The sequence below is a fragment of the Gastrolobium bilobum genome, unplaced genomic scaffold (genome assembly GCF_033153095.1).
Source record: "Gastrolobium bilobum isolate Gb01-03AN ecotype WA unplaced genomic scaffold, APGP_CSIRO_Gbil_v1 utg25468, whole genome shotgun sequence".
Taxonomy (NCBI): Eukaryota; Viridiplantae; Streptophyta; class Magnoliopsida; order Fabales; family Fabaceae; genus Gastrolobium; species Gastrolobium bilobum.
In genome coordinates, this window is record NW_026895977.1 from 144072 (window position 1) to 165629 (window position 21558).

Genomic DNA, 21558 nt, shown 5'->3' on the forward strand with positions numbered 1-21558 from the left:
TAAACAAAAATTCAAAATGCGTTGTCTATGTAGATTTTCTGTTTAAAAGAAAATATGATTTTGTAATAAGGTAATTTTCTTTTCCTTATATTTTTACTCTGCCACTCTTTTAGATGAGAAATGTTTTTTAACTAAATTTTACACCTTGGGTTAGGGAAACAAATATAAAAAGAAAGTAATTGTTGCAACACGTATTTGTCTTATGTTATCAGAAAAAAGATTGATATAAGACTCTTGAAACAAAACTGATTTACAAAAAATAGTTGAATATTCTATATTTATCATTTGTTATTAGCTTAAACTATTGAGGGCTCTGTTTTTTTTTTCTTGTTTGTTTGAGATCTCCTGTATTAGAAACATTTGTACACTAATCCAAGTCAAGACCCACTTAGGGAATAAAGATCTCCGAATATCTTTTTGTTTTTTTATTGAGAACTCAAATTAATTTAAAATTTAATATTCTTGCTACTGAGGGAGTTCAATTTCAAAATTGTACAATTTACCTAATTTAAGAAATTTTCTTTGGGCAAATCAGCTCACCATGATGCGGATGTTCCTGATTCAAACCTGATTGTTTTCTGTGAAGGATACATGTGGTTTATAAAAAAAATAGTTATTTTTTTTCAGTGCAAGTTTTTCATAATTTTTATTATTAATATATTTTTTCCAAGTTAGAAACATACAAATCCAAAATATACCAATGTATCAATCGTGATCAGTGTAGTTCAATAGGTATATTGAGATAATTACTACGGAAGAACTTCGAGTTAAAAACTCAATAAAAATGTCACAATTTTTATTGAAGGAGGAGAGGGAAAAATCAGAAATCAAATTAATAGGATCTATTAGGACTTTAGATACAGATTAATATTAAAAGCAAACATAAAAATATCTTATTGTCACGATGAAACTGAATCACCTGATACCTGAATGAATTTGGTCGTATATAGTTTAACATTATTGAAAATTTAAAGTATCAGAATTATAATCATTTAGATAAACTAATGGAGCAATAAAATATTAGTTGTAGCTTTTTATTTGAGACTAATTTCTCAAGAGAAAATTAATTTCTGTTCAACAAAAAAAAAATTGATTTCCCACGGTAAACATTAGGGGTGTATTGGATTGGGATTTCAAAGAATTTTAATGGATTATTTTTGGACAAAAAAATCCGTTGGTATTCAATTAGGATTTTAATGGATTGAATAAGAGTTACATGGTATTCGATTAGGATTTTAAAAGATTATTTTAGAGTCCGTCCAAATCTGTTAGTATTGAATCAAGATTTTAAATGAAAAAATAATCTTGTGGTATTCAAAAATCTAACGATTTTAACGGATTTTCTATTGGTATGGATTTTGTGAGATTTTTTAGTAAGAAATATAAATAGGATGTCTTTCTCACAATCTCATCCTAACCCCGAGGATTTCTTGAGATTTCTCTATTGCAGTGTTTTCTTCTTCCTTTGGCAGGTTGACCCGCTCGAAATCAGGTTCCGCCATGAGAGCTTCTCAAAACTCAAAAATAGCATATTTTTGAGTGATTTTTATCACAAAATAATCTAAAAACAACAAACCAACGAGATTTTAATATAATCTATTTCAAAAACAACATATTTCGAGCCAATTTTGAGAAGTTTTGAAAGTTTAAAAAGTGAATTTTCAAGCTATGGGTCGCGGTTTTTCTTAGCACAAAAAGATGTGATTTTTGTATTAAAAACAACATAAAACAATGGGAAAATAACAAGGAAACTAAAACTCTCAAACCAATTTTCATTTTACATCAATGAAACAATATCAATTTAAAGAAAGATTGAAACTTTCATAATATGAACCTTATATTTCGTAATAATACATTCATGAACGAAATTTATTCACTATATGAAATGATTTCAAACAATTTTTGTGTCAATAGATAACTAAAAACTTGTTTTTCAAAATCCCTAAAGCAATTTAAGGTTTCAATGTATCAATTGAAAAAAAATTGAGAAATTTTCTAAACTTTCATGTAATAAAACCCAAAAATTCAGATTCCAAATTTTCTTAGAATATTCAATGAAAATATACATATGATATATGGTTAGAAAACTCTTATCACGTAGAATAAAAATTCTAAAGTTTTCAAGATCAATTGCAAAAAATTCCAAACGAAATTTTATCATGAACTTTAGGTTCTATATGCAAATTTAGAATTATTTTAATAAATAAAAAAATTGGATCTTATAATCATATATGCATAGCTTTGATAACAAATGAAGAAGATATTTTTCAACCCATTGGTCAAACCCAAGAGCAAGAACGAGAAAATGCTAATGCATGGAGGACTAGTATAACTTTAGATATGTGAAAAGTTGTTGCTTAGTAATTTTGAATGTTTGTTAAAAATTATATTATGTTTTCTGATTGGGAAAATTATATTAGGTTTTACTTTTTTTACTAATTTCATTGCATTTCTTTGTTATTTTTTTATGGGAAAGGTTATACTTACAACTTATTTTTATTTACAAGTTTTTATAACAATATCTTAACCGTTGATTTTCATGAATCAGCGGTTATTACTTTCGCAAATCAAACTCATTAATTAATATTTAATTCACAATGAATGATAACCGTGGATTGACGAAAATCAATGGTTAAGATATGGTTGTAAACAAAAATAGGTTGTAAGTATAACTTTCCCTTTTTTATTGACTCTTGTAATTTTGAATGTTTCTTAAAAATTTATATGGTTTTTTAAAATCTTTTAAATACATATTGTCCTTTCAAATCTTATAAATTCTATTAAAATCCTTTAAAATTCACTCTTATGAAATCTTGATTGTAAGAAAAGTCTTTTAAAAAAATCTTTAAAGTCCCTCCAATTCTAAATAGTCTTTTAAAATCTATAAGATTTTTTTAATTTCAAAAAAGTCTTTTAAAATCCTAATCCAATACACCCCTTAAATTTCCTCCCAATCGAAACAACAAAGAATTAAGATAAACATTTTTTCTTGATCCAAGTTTACATCCTAAATTATTATCTGATCATCATCCAAAGAAAATACTTACAAAAGTAACTTAGTCAACCTAGGTGCAGGATAATCTTAACATACTCATATTAAGTTGTTAGGCAAAAAAATTAATATATTATTTTTTAATAAAGAATTACAAAAATGTAGTCATTTTAAATGTAAATACAAATATATAGTACTCAAACAGACTCCACAGGGAGCGTGACCTAATGGAGAGAGCCACGCCTCACATGGGGTGTATTTTAGGAGAGATACATGCTCCACAAGAAGCGTGATTCACCAAGTACTGACACGTGGCACAAAATGTCAACAGTTTGACCGTAAAATTTTGGAAGTCTATAACTTTTGACTCGGGTGTCCGAATTAGGTATTTTTCTTATTTCACATAACTTTTCGAGATTTACGCAATGACACCTCATTTGACATATTTTGTCTCTCACAAAAAAGTTTAAATTTACAACAATGATACTATTAGAACGTTTAAACTCAGATTAATAAAGAGAAAACCACTGTCATGATTAGAAACATTCCTAATAAAGATCCTTATGATTATGGTACCATTGTTGCAAATTGAAATTATATTTATAGGAGACAAAACTTCAACTTAAATAACATCGTTCACACTCACAGATATGAAATATACAAAACGGAGCACAAGGAAATATTTTTTAGAAAAAAATTCGACCAAGTCCTCTTCGGGAACTTGCCAACACGTTAGTTTTGAAAAATTATGCGGAATAAAAAAAAACTGATTCGGGCACCCGAGGCCAAAGTTATGGCTTTTCGAAGTTTTACGATAAAATATCAAAAAAATTAAAAAAATTTCACCAAATCCCCTTCAATGAGGCCTCATTGCGAAGATCTCGAAAAGTTATGTGGAATCAAAAATAAATTATCTAATTCGAACACCCGAGTCAAAAGTTATAGCCTTCCAAAGTTTTACGGTCAAACTATTAACTTTTTATGCCACGTGTCAGCACCTGGTCAATCATGCTCCTTATAGAGCGTGTCTCTCTCTATCAAGTCACACCCCGTGTGGGGCGTGTTTGAGTGCTATAGATTCATATTCACATTTAAAATGACCATGTTTTCATAAATATTTATTAAAAGCAATATTTAAATTTTTTTTCCTAAGCTGTTATAATTACTAGTGTGTCGCCCTAACATATATTCAGGGTCTCGCTCCACTATAGACCATACACCTTTTGGATGGTAGTTCATATTCAAAGCATTCATGGATGCAATTAACCATGTCTAATCACCTCGAATCCTGTTCAATACATGTTTACAAAGTCTTGTTCTTTAGCTTCCTATCTCATCAACCTTCACGTTATCTTTTCTACATTACCACAAAACTACAAAAGCAAACCTATACATCTAAATCCAGATGTGGCTTGGAGTGGACTTTGAAAGCTTCGAGAGAACGTGTATGAGCAATAATACAAACTAATGAAAAATATAATAAAGCTAACAATGAAAAATCTTGATTTAAAATTTTGAACGATTAACTAATCATTCAATATATATGTAATACCCATAGGGGGCGTTTGGTTCAGGAAATTTTTTTGGAATAGTAGGGAAATGAGATAGATAGAGAAATGATTGGAAAGATAGATAAAGTGAGATAGGTAGAAAAATGTAAAAAAAAGTTGTTTGGTGGGGAAAAACTTTACTGGGAAAATTAAGTAACTTTATGAAATCAACAGTGCATTAAAAGACAGATAACCGATTTTCCGAAAAATCCCACCTTCAAATTGAGTTTCTAAACAGTGCGGATATCTATGTTTCTCATAAATCCAGACAAATTGGATAGATGGGTTTTTGGTGAAAAACGTTAAAACAAACATGGTGTTTCTAAAAGCCATACTTGAGAAAGATAGATATCCGCTGAAAAGCTCCCAACCAAACACCACCATAGTGTTTTTGGATTCTCGAGGGGTCTCATTTGTTTTCCTTAACCCTCGATTGTACCCTTATGAGGATACTTTCGGTGCTCGGACTCATAGTTCGAAACCTAGGTTATGTTGATTGGCCGGTACGTGTTGTCGTAGGCCTTCCGCAAATGGACTCAGCTCATTGGTCGAGCTCTTGGATTGCGATCTGGCTTATAATGTCAAAATCTATCCTTGCCTTTTTAGCTTGCCAATTATAATTAGTGTTGCTTCTAGAAGCTGTGGTGGATGGGTTCAGGTTCCCCCCGTCCGGCCGTCTGAGAGCTCGGGCTGCTAGGCTGCAATGCTGCTGCTTTGTTGGACTTCGAGATGTAAACCAGGACCATGGCATCTTTTGTTGGTTTGTAAGCCCCTTTTGAGATAGAAAATATAACCATGTGGTGGTCATCCTTCCTTGGCTGGAGTATGATCAATGTATCTTCATTGGGCTTGGTGGCCATTCGTATCACCTTTGGATGGTCAAATCTTGAGAATTGTTGATCGAAGTCCGTTCGATGCATCTTGTAATGCCATATCCTAGAACCGGTTTGTTATCACTAATTATGATATTAAGCATAGTTACAATCACATGATTCAATTTAAAACAACAGGTAAATTTTTTCTTTTAAAAACTCTATCTTTATGCTTTTTTTGATTAAGGACATACATATCCCATATGCGTAATTGAAACATCTAATTATTGCGGAATGAATCTATAAATGCTTAATATCATGTGCTAAGAAGCTCCCACAACCATACATGGCATTTAACATTAAAACTGAAAATCTGCAACAACTTGCTAAATAGCTCGCTAAAGCGAGGAAGCGTTAGTGAGCTACCCCTTCCTCACTGAAGCAGCTCACTAAAGCGAGGTAGGCAGCAAGCTAATTAAATTGTAACCTGAGAGCAACCCAACTGCAGGGGCTTTCTCGCTGAGTAGCTCGCTCAAGCGAGCAACCCCTGTTTTCTACAAGGGTTCTCCTTGTTTTCTTGATGGGTCACTTTGCCCTATAGTTCACTTACTGTACAGATATAAAATAAACATAGTCAATTCATACAATCTCATCACATATTTATAGTTACATAATTTATTTGATCTTAGCTATTCTGTCACAGTCACTTGATCATATTTCTCCAGTCGTAGCTATTCTTTCATAGCTACTCTTTCATATTTAACATGTTTGTTCCATTTCATCTATTGGAATCTGTCTGTTCTATAAGATTCTATCACTTTATTCTATTCTGATAGCATAAGACTTCCCATTAATCTCTGTTGCATCTCTTATATATATCTAATCTATGTTCTCTTACTTCTTTGTATCTTTTCTTACATTATCTTATATCACCTCATATGCAATGAACTTCCAAGAAACTTGTGTTAGTTCCCTTAGATTTATATAATTACATAGGTAGCTTTTCTTTTTTATTTCTAACATACGTACATGCATATCACATATCCGACGAAGTCCCAAGAGACTAATGAAACGTTCCCTAGACGACTAACCTCATGGAGGCCATAATGACATACCCATGGAGAGTCCCTCTCTGGTGTGGTCCTTTCATGAGCTCTTCTGTCTCATAGGCGGCTACCCTTATGGATGTCTAAGAACCATATCCACGAAAAGGCCACACATACCTACTCATGTACGTCATACACCCTATCCACTTATGGTTTTTATGATAATATACCCATTGGTGGAGGTTATTAACCATACCCATGGAAGGCATCAAACACATACATCCTCTGGTATACTTTCATATATAACTAATAATTAATTCTCATAAGTCTCATAACATACATATACCATACCTATAGAAAGGCTATGCATACCTACTCATGGAGGTCATCTAACATACCTACTTGTGGAAGTCATACTACCATACCCACTTATGGAGGTCATTTACCATACCGACGAAAGGTATCATACACATACAAGCATCTACTGGCCAGAGATCTCAACCATAACATAATATCATCATACAACATAAAATAATCTCATTCATTCTATTTTATAGTCTATCATTCATACATATTCTGAAACACTGCATTATGCAATTCTATATGCTCTCTACTATGCCATGCTTCTACCATGCAAAAACATACCAACCATTACCCCAAAAGGACATGGTGGAACACATAGGATATTAACCCCAAAGTTTACCTCTATGGTATAACTGATCCATGCTCTTCTCTTTGCAAGATTCACAACCACAATTCACCTCACATTGCAACCTATAACACAAAGTGAGATTGTGATCAACATACATATCATTTATCTTTTTACAACACACAGCTAGAGTATTGGCTAGAACATACTAAATTTTCTTGAAACTTTAATTACCCTTTTTAGGGAAAATTCTCTAAACTCATAGTTTTTCAACAACCCATGGTGGTCTCAACTAGGTTTACTCCACCAATGCCTCTATTGGCTCATCATTATACAACCCACAATAAATAATTTGCCATCAATATACCATTTCCAATTCATAAACATCAATGGTTCTAACACCAAAATTTCACCAATTTCTCAATGTACTCAACTAATTATTTCTTTTAATTTCCATTAACAAGAATCTGGCTCAGTGCCAGTCCTGAACACAATTAAACCTGCGAATCTTAAACTTACAGCAGATAAACACACAAATCTGAAATACCTCATATACTGAACTATGGCTTAAAGCTAATACACACATACATACTGAAATTCATAATCAACATGTACAAAATTACAAATCAAAGGCTACATATGCCTCTCAAAATGGATATCAAGTATAAACATGCATGGATACTACTCATGCCTCAAAAAGATTACACACATATCAACATATAACAAAACATCTATTTCAGCTCCAACACTAGCAACTATGCATAGGCCTTTTGCCTTGAGATGACTGCCCAACAGCTGCTAGAATACCTAAAATATATCCCCACAACATGGGTGAGAAATAAATCTCGTAAACTCGTGGTTTATAGAGAAGTCTCCACCCATGAGTTCACTTCCTGCATGAAAGGTCAGATACATAGTATAGCATACATCATACAAGAACAAAATAACATCATACCACCTGTATGTACAGATAACTCCGAGACCTAAATCCCCACATAGCAACCAGAGCCAACCTTTCCAGGAGTTCTCATGGCAATATATGATCCGTTCATTGGCCAAGAATATATGTATACTCATATATATATATATATATTCATCTCAAATCACATTAAATCATATCATATTATCACCTATATGAATGTAACTACACTATATATTCGATTACTACAAAAAATAAACATACAGATACACCTCTAAGATCATGAAATTATGGTAGAACAAACAAAGAAGAGGAATCCTCCTAAATCAAGAGCTTGCCTCTTGTAACTCCTAGCAAGATTACTTATGCCACAAGTAACTAAGTTAAAGCCTCTGAACACCAATCAAGAATTATTATATCTCCCAATTCACATATGTACCCAGATATACATCAAATTTAACATACACAAAATAGCTCGTAACACAAGATTCACATCTTGTCCATGCCACATTAGACTCTTGAAAATTCACTCTTAAAAATTCATTTTCAATAATTCATGCCCATACTACAAGTCAGACCTAACCTTAAAACTTCACATTAGGCTAAACTTATATTTAAATACCATCAATTAGAGATTTAATCATTAAAACTCACTTGAACACATTTTATTTAAGCTTCTAGGATTAGTTATCAATTAACTTCAATTCTAACCATATAGAACCCTATATGGCTGAAACCTAGCATACCAATTTACACATATTTTCATGCTTTTCATTCATCATTCTTTACACCACTTTATCCTTTAATCATGCATCAAAACATATACTTAAACTTAGGCTTTCAAATCATTGTTTACATGTCCTTTATGTGTCAAATTATGTTCTTAACTTCAAACACTTAATCAAACCATTCCAATACATTTCATTGTACGCAAAATGCACTCAACATCATTCAACACAAATTAATCATCATTGATACCATATTAATTTAACATGGCAGAAACATGCATAGGTTAGATTTATGAACTTTATACATTCAAACATTGATCCAATGACTTAAACCATTTAATCAATCATTGAATTCATAATTCACACACTCATTTAATCAAACCACATATAAATATTTATTTATCTATACATGGCCGAATTGTTTGTATACATATAGACTTGTGAATTTCATTTTATTTTCATCACACAATTCATCAACAAATCATCTCATAATCTTAATTTCATCTTTATTAAAACATGAACATATAATCTTCACATATTGACCATACCTAGCCAAATTACAAGCTCAAAAAGAATCTTTTTCATGTTGAAACTTTCTTGAAATAATGGCTAGAAATCAAAGTTCTCACACACTCTTGCTCCTATGGTGTTCCACGCCAAGAAGGAGAATAAGAAGAGAAAAAATGTTTGAAGTCATAGAAAAGATGACCACTTGTACTCTTGTAAGATTTCAAAGACTTAATGTGTAAGTTTCTTTAACTTTTTTACTTTTTTACCTAGATATTTTTATCACACATTAACTTAGCTTCCAACTCCTACACTTCCAATCAGCCAAGGCATCATGGAATGTATAGGGAACAAATGAGAATCGACTTGGTTAAAAGAAAAGTAACTTAGCACACAAAATTTGACTTTTTTAAAACATAAAGTAACTTTATTCTTATTGGTTATTACTCTAAACTTGGAAGACACTTCCTTGGACTAATTGCATGCATGGGTGGAATGGAATATTAAGACCAAAACAAGGAAGAATCATCTTGCACACAAAAGAAAATATGGCACACAATTGTTGACTTTTTTAAAGTTTATGTAACTTAGTTCCTATTGTTGTTACTTTACATGTAATACCTTTGAAAATTGACCAACTAATCATATAATAGCATGATTACACATAGGATATAGCAAACAAAGCACAACAATCATCTTTGACCAAGAATTAAACCTAGTTGTAAAGTTAAAGCTTACTTTTTTCCTAATTGACTTTTTATTTACTCAATCTTTGACCTAATTCTTTAAATTATTCTACACATCATTTAATTAAATTAGACACACTTATATCCCTTAAAATTTCTCAAAGAATTTAGCTACACTGTCAGAACTCAATTTAGTCCTAGTTATAAAATTACCAAAATACCCTTATTACCACAAATTTGGCATTTATGTCTCTACATACAACTTATGTTCTTTTTAGGTCCTAATTGACTTGTTAGGCATGAATTATATCCTTATATTCATTATCATGATGATTTTATGATTCAACTGTTAGAATTCTCTTAACAGTCACAAAATTCACACACTATCTCACTTAAATCTCAATTTCACCTAACTTGAGAATTAGGATTGTTATAGCATGTATGGCCTTTCCATGGGTATGGTAGTATGACCTTCATGAGGGTAATAGACTATGAGACAAAGGAGCTCATGGAAGGACCATACTTGAGAGGAACTTTCCATGGGTATGATATTATAACCTCCATGAAAGTAATTTCTAAGAGGCCTAGTACAAGTCTCTTGGAGGTTCCTTGGTTACGAGATGATATGTGTATGCTATGTTTTGTTATTTGCATGTATAGTAAGTGAGCTATAGGGTGGAGTGATTTTCCAATAACCTTTAGTTTATTGAGATTTATATCTCACCCCGTGTTGTGGAAAATATTTTCAGGTACCACCATAGATGGTGAGGGAACTTCACTTGGCAAAAGGCCGAAGATAGCATGACATGTGAATTTATGTTTATGTTTTGATGTAGATATCATGTAAACAAATTATTTTGAGAACTCATGTGAAACTGTATATTTTGAAGCATAATGGAAGGCAATGTGTATCTTACATAATCCAGACGATGTACAGTTCCTATGAGAGCATGAATTATGTAATTTAGACATTTCTATATGTTATGTTTATTTTGATAGCCTTGACGTATATTGGTTAGATGATGTATAGGGCTTAAGAACATCCAATGTCCAATGATATATGTAACTATAAGATGTAAACTTTATGATTATGAGATTATGAGGAGATATATGTTATGAGACGAAATATTCACAACGATAAATGTATGTATTAAGCCTTGCTTGAGATGCGAGTGTGCATTTTGTAACCTCTGCCCAAGAAGTGCTAGGTGAATGCATGAGATGTGTAGCTATGAGAAAGAGTATGAAATAGATTACAAATAAGTGATATTACTTATAATACAAGTAATGTATGAATAGATGGCTTAAAGCCTGAGAAACGTTTATGTTATGAGAAATGTAAATGAGACATGGTATACCTATATGTGATGTCCTTAGAAGTGTTGAGCATGCTTATTAGGTACAAGAAGATGGGATAAAGTATCCCTACACAGCATATGACCCGAAATGAACATGTTTATGTTATGGGGAGCGTACAAAAGCACGCTAGCGAGTGCTAAAACGTGCTCCTGTTAAACAAAATGGTTCAAATAGAGCGCTAAAGTGTCCAAGGCGTACTTTAGAGCGAGAAGTGGCCTCGAAATGCAAAAATCTTCGGGTTGAGCTCGCGTGGTTGGGCACTAAAGCATGCTAAAATGATGAAAAATACCTTATAGTAGTGTTTAATCGCGATAAAGCATGCTAAAGCGTGCAATGCGTAGGAATTTCTGTGTGCAACAGTGCACTTTGCTCCAGGCCACTAAAGCGCGCTACCAGAAATCAAAGGAGTAAATTTTACACCTTATATGCTTATGAGGGCTACTTGGTGAATGATGTTAAGCAAGTAAAATATGTTCCGCACTATTTATGAGTTACAATTAGGTATTTGAATTAATTGAGTATGAAACCAATGTTTATGCAAGAAAGATAAAAGAAAAAGAAAAAAAAGTATTCATAATTTTATTTCAATTATTGTGATTGTAACTGTAACTGCGCTTAATATCATATGCAATATTAACAAACCAGTTCTAGATCGGGGTGTTACAAGTTCATTTTAAGAGGGGGAATGTTAGGAATTAATTGTTATATATTTTGTTATTGTATTATATTTGTTGTTGTATTACTGTAAATTGCTTGAGTTATGATATTTATTGTATTTGAATTGTTCTTCTGCAATTAGTAACCATAGGTAGTGGTGGGTAGTTATTAGCATTATGTTAGTGAACAATTACTTTGAACTTTGTCATTGCATTTAAGTTATTCTACTTTTTGAATAGAGATATCAGATACTATTTATCCTTAAGTTGAATGTTGTGAGGCCAGACATCCTTAATAAAGCCTATCCTTATTCTATTATTGTAGCTAAATTGTCAAAATAGGTAAAATAAGACAAGGTGAACCCCTGTACATACCAAAGTTTTAATCATTTCTGCCCTTTCCAATTCCAAACATTTTTCCATTCTATTGAGGGCTGCTCATCATGAAAATGCATGAGATTAATATAAGAAGTCTTTACATGGGAATCAGAAATATAACTATTAGCCGAAACTAATTTATCCTCTCCATCATCAGTACATAGAGGTGGGGTTGCTATGAGTCTTGAAATAGTGTCTGTGTCAAGATATTTACTAAGGTAGACTACGTCTCACTCACCATTTAATTGCAAAGTGCATTCTATAACACCTCATATTTCTAAAACATATATTTATGTATTAAAATATGGAATAAAGTGTAAGATTAGTGAAAATCCTGAATTCCGGGTTAAAATTCATAAGAAGGGTAAAATGGTAATTTGCCAAACACGTAACCCTAGGAAAGGAAAATTGAGTAGGAGGAATCAAATGGGAAAACGAACCCTAAAAATAGATTCAGAACAAAAAATTGAATGGTTAGGCAAGTTTCTGAAAATTTGATGAATAGTATTTTTATCGGGTAAAAATATCGCAGTACAATTGCACCGTAAAGCGTACCGAACGAATTTTGAGTTCTAGGCTTAGAAATAAGTTATAAATGGTACATAGGACTATGAAATATGATTTCTGGTGAAAATTTATGGAAAATAGAGTGTTTGGGGAAGCGTGCCAACAACGCGCATAACAGCTTAAAACTGTGATTTCTTCGAACGATTGAAAAAATATGGACTCATCTGATGAAGGACAATTAAAGGACAATGATTAATGTTAAAAATTGAAGTTTCTAAATAGTTTAGGAAATTATGGACGTTTAGTGGAATAAGCGGGAGAATTGAATTAATTTGAATCGCGTGAGGTGGCAGTGAAACCCACCCACTTAAGTGACTTTAAAACACATGTGTTAGTGCACTATTTATCATCATCTTCACCCCTTTCTCTCTCCAAAAACTGAGCCCCCCTCATTGTTGTGCAACTTTGTGTTCAAATTTTCCTTTGCTCCAAACTCACTCAAATCTCCATCGAAATCCAACTTTCACTACATCAAACTTTAAGTAAAGAACATTCTAAACACTACCATGGTAGTTTTAACCCTTGAAACTTAGTGATTTGAGAGAAAATCCACACCCATGTCCGCGGCCATTGAAGGAAAATTGGGTGTTCTTGGAATTGATTGATCCTTCAATGCTCGGGTATTGTGTGGAGGAGTCCTAGGCCTTGCTTGTGAGTAAGTTTTCATACTTTTAATTGGTTGAATTGGTAGATTTAAATTTGGTGACCTAAAGCTATTGTGCATGGATTGATATAGTTAGAGAGCTCAAATGGAAAATGTGTATTAGATAAAAGTGGCTTAGAATGATGTTTTATAGTGATAGAAACCATAAAAATTATTGAGAAAATATTTGAATAACTTAGGAAATTTTGAGTTGGAATTTCAACACTTTGTGAAATTGATATATTGTAGGATTGTGTAATTGAGTTGTGAAGTGTTTGTATGAGTTGATTATAGGATTGTATGGTGTGTGGGAATGTTGAATTGAATTGAAAACCTTGGTGTATGCTTCCATGAAGATTTCGGTCATTGTAGGGCATATAGGGTTTGATGATGCAAAAATTATGTAATAGATGTTGTGTGAATATGAATGGTATTTAAATAGGTTGTGTGTTGAGTTGATGCATTGAATTGGAAAGAAAAGTATGAGGTGATGTGTGTGCGTGGGCAATTCGGCCAAGAAGGGCAAAATTAAGGGAAAATGGTGCTATGATGGTATGGCATGGAATTAAGGACTTTAAACGGTGATGTGAGAAGCTTAGGAAGCTAATAGAACATTGAAATGAAATTGAGAAAAAGATTTGGTAATTTTAGGCCATATGGTTGAATCTATACATGTGGGGGGTGGACTTTGGTGCTTTGTGATTAGTCGGTTACACCTTGGATTGATGATCCTTGTGTGATTATTGTAGATTGCCTCCCATGGACTTAAACTTGGAGCATTGAGCTTGGTGGGTTGCCTTTGGTCCTTGACCAAAATGATTGTGGTAAGTAATTATATAAATATGCATGAATACTGGGATAATCTGTATATGTCTTGGTTGATTATAATTGTAATGGAAATGGCCTATGTGTAGGCATTGCTTGTTGGATCAAGCTCGGTGGTAATGTGAATTGGAGCTACCAAAAGAGGGAGTTTTCATAAGGTAATCCTTTGTTATTGGGGTTTAGTCCTCATCTGTGCTCCACCATGCCCCTTGGGGGTAGTGGTTGGAGGTGTATGTTAATGGTATATTATAACATATTCATACATTATTGTATGTATAGTGGTACATATGATGTACCGTGTCTTTGGCCAGTAGACTGTTGCCTTCGGGTGTTACGGACTTCCATTGGATATATCTCCGTGAAGGAGTTCCAGTTGACCTGGGGTCATAGTGTGTCATCCATTGAGTAGCACTCTAGGAAAGTCTCGGGTGTATATGGATGGAGGATGCCTTGATTGATGTTCTGAGAACACTTCCTAGGATGAGAACCTGTAGGCTATATGTCGAGGCAATAGGCCGATGTTGCGTGGCTTCGGCATCGACCATTCCAGCTTCATCGTATTTTTACTCCCTATGCTTCCCTACTTCACTAAATCCCTTACTTTATCCCTTTTTGGTTGTTGTAATGTATTATTGATATGCATTTGAGTGAGCCATTGGGCAGAGTAATCTCCATAACCTATGGGTTACTAAGATATATCCGTATATCTCACCCCATTTTGGAGACTTTATTTCAAGTAGTAGCAGTGGGGCAGGAGCTTCGGGCAAGAGGCCCGTATGATGAGCTTATGGACATAGAGCTATTTTGCATTTTGAGGCCACTTGGCCTAGGCTAGACTTAGGACATGAACATTGTATGTTGATTTAGTGTATGTTGATTTAGGATTATTCATATTGTCATCTTTGTTCATGTCATATTTTGTCTAAGTTTAGTTGATGATTACCATGTTTTATTTGAGGAATTATTATGTTGTAATTGGAGATTTAAATTGTATTATGTTTCATTGGAGAACTTGTAATTTGTAATATTTGAACCTTGTGTAATATTGAAGTATGCCATATGATGAAAGGGAAATATGCCTATTTTATGATTATGATTATGCGTATGTTTAAAGATGCATGCAAATGGATTAATGTGATTGAAATAAGTTCAACTTTGAGAAAGTAAGCATGAATTATATATATTGAGTAAATGGACATTAAATGTTAAGGGTTGTAAGAGAACCAAGACATTGCTAGTCCTTGAGTGCCACCCGTGTCTATTAGGTACCCTTGATGATAGATAACACACTTTTGATAAAGTGGGATAGGTTGGAAAAACAAAGGAGATGTTGGTGAAATTTCTATAAAATGGCACATTTTGGGTGAACTTTGGGAGACCGTATCTCCCTCCACAGAGGTTTAATAAGGACGTGCCATACACCATTTTGAATATTGAGATGTCAACTACATTGTGTCAAAATTTTAGAACTATTGGAGTAGTACGCAGACCTGTAGAGGCATAAGAGTGAGGACTGTCCACAAATCCCCTGCACTTGGGGCTGTCAAAACCTATTTTTGGGAAATATTTTCCCACCTCAATTATTAGTCAAATTAGGCCCATGATATGTAAAATTTAAGCTTAAGGTGTTTAGTTTACTTTATAAAAATTTGAGAGAAATTGGTGGAGTGGTTTGTCCAGAATCATTGAAAGAGTGAGGGCTGTTTGGAGCCCTGTTTGAGGTTGGTTGGTAGTTTTTCTTGTCCAACCTCAAATGGTGATAACCGGAGCAAACGAGAATTTTTTGGAGCGTGTGATAACTTGTTGGAAATATAATTAAGTCTAGAATAACATACTAAAATATGATAGGTTCGTGACAAGCGGATTTTCTATAGTATCCAAAGTACTGAACCATATTCAGATAGATAAAAATCGTAAAAGTGAGATTTTGGCTAAGTGAGTTTATGGGAATTCCTTAGTGACTTGAGAGAAGTATTATATGATAGTTAGGCATTTGTTTTAATTATTCAGCGTTTAATTTTCAGTTATAATCACAGTTTTTATTCATTACGCTTTATTATTGTTTTAAATGCTCGCGTAATGAAAAGGAAAAAGTTTACTCGCATTTTTATAAATAAATTGCTGTGAGTATAACTGCGCTTAGTATCATAATTAATGTTAACAATACCAGTACGTAACAGGCTGTTACACATTCAGACATTGTGCGTTGGATTTCTTCTTGAGGAATAGGACATATAGCAAGGCTATATAATTTATCAGGTAAGCCAAGCTAGTTTTCCTCCCAAAATTTCACAGATTTTCCATTTCCTACTTCCCATCTCATTCCATGAAGAAAAACGACCCAACATTTGCCCAATCCCTTCTAGAGAGGGGGTTTAGTGGGTTTCACACATATTCCACAATTAAGATCTCTGTCCCGACCATATTTTCCAATTATAATACAGGCCCAAACAATGTTATAAAAATTGGCTTGAACCGGCCAGTTCAAACTGTAAACTGGTGAACCGATCAGGTAACCAGTTCGAGTTGCTTAATGGATCATATATGATGTAGAACCGGTGTGAGCCGGTATAAACCGGTATGACTCGATCGATTTTCATGAAATTCGGTGACCTGCTGGTTTGAAAAAATTGGATGCAATATATGATTTTGAAAGAAAAAAAGAAAAAGGTATAGATCTGGCTCCATCTTGCTTCTGCATCTTCATCCATATAATGAACGACACTGGATCTCACGACGGACAACAACAAAGGATTGCTATGGCGAATTTAAGCGGTGGGTGGTGGATCTAGGCACTGTGGTTGCGAACAGGGATAAAGATTGCTTAAGAAGTAATGGATAAAACTCACAGCAAACAAAGTTATATTGTAGACAAACTGGTTTTTTTTTCTTTGCGTGACCGATATAGAGGCTAGGTTTGATTGGTTGATATTCTCCTTTGGGTTAGAAGGGGCTGCGGTCAATGAAAAATTTTAGAGTTTGGAAAGAGGATGAGAAATAGAGAGGCATTTGGCCTTTCCTTTCCTTTTTTTGTTTGTAGTGAGTGATTTAACGATTTATGGGCTGGGTAATTTATGTTTGAAGCACATAAACCATTAATAATTTATTTGTTTGAAGTGATTTATTATAAGCCAAATAAGTCTTATTGATTTGGGTCTTATGTTTTAAGTCCATAAATTAGTTACGAAAAAAGCCCATAAATTAAAATGGTGCAGATTTGTAATAAATCAAGGCCTAAATTCGGAAATTTAGCCGGTTTATGCGATTGAACCGGTGACCTATCGGTTGAACCCGTGATCCGATGCTCTATTTGATTCAATAACCGAGTCGAGTTTTATAACACCAGGTCCAAAGGTCATGAGGTTTAGATAAAAGATTCCAAGCCATTTTATGCATAAAGGCTTCGTTATGCATTCAAAGATTGATTACACCTAATCCACCAAGAGCACACGATTAACAAATTTGGTTCCAAGCCGCAAGATGGGTTCAACTTTGCCTGACAGTGTCACCTTATAGGAATTTTCTTCGCATTCTTTTTTCCACTTCATCACATATTGTTAATGACTTTGTTTTAGGATTTTTTTTTTTTAAAAAAAATCAGTATATTTAGAAAAATTTATTTTTCTATTACAAGGGGAATTTTTTTTCAAAATATTATGTATTTTTTTTTCTAAATCTCAAAGTCACTAAATCCTTATATATATATATATATATATATATATATATATATATACATATATATATATATATATATGGGTTTGGTGTTTGTCATTTTAAGAGAGAGAGACACAAGGAATGAAAATCATGGGAGAGAAAGTGAGTAATTTTTTTTAACTTAAATTTTAAATAAAAATATAGTTTCTTGTGTTTATCTCTCTTAAAATGACGAATATATATATATATATATATATATATATATATATATATATATATATATATATATCATTGAAAATGTTTATTTTATTGATCTAATCGTTCAGTATAATTATTTATCATCTTAATGGCTTTTGTCACTTATAAAATTTGATTAAAAATAATAATATAATCAGATAATTAATATTTTCATATTTTAAAAGTATATATTTCGGGAGGTATAGATGGGCTTGACCATAGCATTCAATTAATATATTCCTAACCCAACCCAATGAATGCTACTGTTAACGCTCCTACCGTTGCATTTCTGTTTCTCTCTCTCTTTTTGTTCCCTTCTCACTCCTACGACTACGATTAGAACTAGAAGAATCTGGTACGTTGAGTCTCTCTCTCTCTCTTTCTGTGTATCGCCAAATATCTATGGTGGGTCTCTCATTTCTTTCTCTATATAATTAGCATCGAACTGTAACTCTTTAACTCTCTCAAATCACTCATGTATTTCTGTTAGCGGAGAAACGACGCCGTATCCAGATCTCATGGTTTGCGTTTTTCTTCTTCTTAATTTTGTAGGAATTTTGGATCCCTCTACCCGTCGTGCTTTCGTTTTGATTGAATTGTTTTGTGGTTTTTTTTTTTTTTTGGATATCTTTTTGCTGTTACCATGTTGGGTAGTTTTGGGTTTTTGTCGTTTACATAAAAGTGTAGTTTCATAGGTTATCGTTCTTGTTCTCGTCGTTTAATTTGATGATTTTGCTATTATGGATTGTGGGTAGGACCCATAATTTAGTTTTGTGATCTGCTTCTGGCTTTTTCATAAGGCTGATCTGTGTTACAATAAATGGATCTGATTTGAAACCCTTGATGTTATATGCTTGAGTTTGGGTACCTTAATATGAAATTTTTACTCTTATGTAGATTTGGTACTGAATGCATCACTGTTGGATTTAGCTAAGATTCGAAGAACACTTTTGAACATCTTTTGTTGTCTTGTATTCAAGGAAATGGAGTTAAAACCCTTCATATGTTGGGTTTTCATTTCTGTCATTGTCTTTGCTCAAGTTAGCAATGGGTTTTATCTGCCTGGAAGCTATATGCACACTTATTCTGATAAAGATCCTATATATGCCAAAGTTAATTCATTGACCTCTATTGAAACTGAGCTTCCCTTCAGCTACTACAGCCTCCCTTACTGCCCGCCCCTTGGTGGCATAAAGAAAAGTGCTGAGAATCTTGGAGAACTCCTTATGGGTGATCAGATTGATAACTCACCATACCGTTTTCGGATGAATTTTAATGAGACAATCTACCTCTGCACGACATTGCCGTTGAATGAGCATGAGGTTAAGCTACTCAAACAAAGAACGCGTGATCTGTATCAAGTGAATATGATCCTTGACAACTTGCCAGTTATGAGGTATACTACTCAAAATGGGGTTAAAATCCAGTGGACAGGGTTCCCTGTTGGGTACACTCCATCCGATGGTGGTGCTGCTGATTACATCATTAACCACCTCAAGTTCACTGTCTTGGTTCATGAATATGAAGGAAGTGGGGTTGAGATTATTGGAACTGGGGAGGAAGGTCCAGGTGTTATTACTGAAGCTGACAAGAAGAAGGCTTCTGGATATGAAATAGTTGGTTTTCAGGTTGTCCCTTGTAGTATTAAATTTGATCCTGAAGTCATGACAAAGCTTCACATGTATGATAATGTCTCTGCTATAAGCTGCCCAAATGAGCTTGACAAGTATCAAGTAATAAAAGAGCAAGAAAGGGTATCATTTACATACGAGGTTGAGTTTGTGAAAAGTGATATAAGATGGCCATCACGCTGGGATGCTTATTTGAAGATGGAGGGTTCTCGAGTTCATTGGTTCTCGATCCTGAATTCACTTATGGTTATTTTTTTCCTTGCTGGTATTGTGTTTGTTATTTTCTTAAGAACTGTAAGAAGGGACTTGACAAGGTATGAGGAATTGGACAAAGAGGCACAAGCTCAGATGAACGAGGAGCTTTCTGGATGGAAACTTGTGGTGGGTGATGTATTTAGGGAGCCTGATTGCTCAAAGCTTCTCTGTGTGATGGTTGGAGATGGGGTTCAGATTCTTGGAATGGCTGCTGTTACTATTGTGTTCGCTGCACTTGGTTTCATGTCACCAGCATCCAGAGGAATGCTACTAACAGGGATGATCATTTTATACCTTATCCTGGGAATTGTTGCTGGCTATGTCAGTGTACGTCTCTGGAGAACCATTAAGGGAACTCCAGAAGGGTGGAGATCAATTTCCTGGTCTGCTGCATGTTTTTTTCCTGGAATTGCTTTCATTATTCTTACAGTACTAAATTTTATTCTATGGAGTAGCAACAGTACTGGGGCTTTACCAATTTCGTTGTATTTCGAGCTGTTCTTCCTCTGGTTCTGCATTTCAGTACCCCTTACCCTCATTGGAGGATTTATGGGGACAAAAGCTCAGCCAATTGAATATCCTGTGCGGACTAATCAGATTCCAAGGGAAATTCCTGCACGTAAATATCCATCATGGCTTCTTGTTCTTGGTGCTGGAACTCTTCCATTTGGAACCCTCTTCATTGAGCTTTTCTTTATTCTTTCCAGTATTTGGCTTGGGAGGTTCTATTATGTGTTTGGTTTTCTTTTGGTTGTTCTTCTCTTGCTGGTTATTGTTTGTGCTGAAGTGTCAGTGGTCCTCACCTACATGCATCTCTGTGTGGAAGATTGGCGGTGGTGGTGGAAGGCATTCTTTGCTTCAGGTTCTGTTGCTCTATATGTCTTCTTGTACTCCATTAACTACTTGGTTTTCGACCTGCAGAGTTTGAGTGGACCTGTCTCAGCTACCCTTTACCTGGGTTATTCACTACTCATGGCAGTTGCCATCATGTTGTCGACTGGCACGATTGGCTTCCTTATGTCATTCTACTTTGTTCACTACTTGTTCTCATCAGTAAAGATAGATTGAGGTTCTTAATGTTATCTCTCATTAACTAAGCAAAAGATCAAATTGATATAACTTCATCTGCTGAGTTCTTTTTGTAAGTCTAGCTTGATTGCGTCGCAGAATTTTAAGTGGGGCAACGGATGCTTCATTGATTGCCTTATATAGTTGTTATCCATTTTATACTGCAATGTGATCTGTAGTTTGTTCCCCTTCAAACTGTCTCCCAAAGTAGTTTACTCATTCAAGTACTCAACTAGTGTTTGAGCTCATTATGTTTCAAGTACTTCAGTTTAATTAAGTTGCTTTAGGAAGCTATAGTTGTTCAAACTGTCTCATCTAATTTCAGTACTATAGAAAAATGTTAGATGGATACTTTCAGATTTCGTTGTGATTTTCACTGTGCTTCTGGGTTTTCAA

General features: G+C 33.9%; 1 protein-coding gene across 2 annotated transcripts; it reads left to right on the forward strand.

The window, feature by feature from the left end:
- Positions 1-18633: 18633 nt before the first annotated feature.
- On the forward strand, positions 18634-21357 carry LOC133297086 (transmembrane 9 superfamily member 12). 2 transcript variants are annotated; one of them, XM_061496149.1, is made up of 2 exons: positions 18634-19320; positions 19405-21357. In XM_061496149.1, the coding sequence occupies exons 1-2, from the start codon at positions 19192-19194 to the stop codon at positions 21160-21162; spliced, it is 1887 nt and encodes a 628-aa protein (XP_061352133.1). In that variant the 5' UTR covers positions 18634-19191; the 3' UTR covers positions 21163-21357. The 2 variants fall into 2 exon arrangements, with proteins under 2 accessions (XP_061352133.1, XP_061352132.1); XM_061496148.1 differs by having other exon boundaries at positions 18655-18729; positions 19106-21357.
- Positions 21358-21558: the final 201 nt, after the last annotated feature.

Coding starts and splice junctions, on each gene's coding strand:
- LOC133297086 (XM_061496148.1), top strand. CDS start 19,192: ATGGAGTTAAAACCCTTCATATGTTGGGTTTTCATTTCTGTCATTGTC.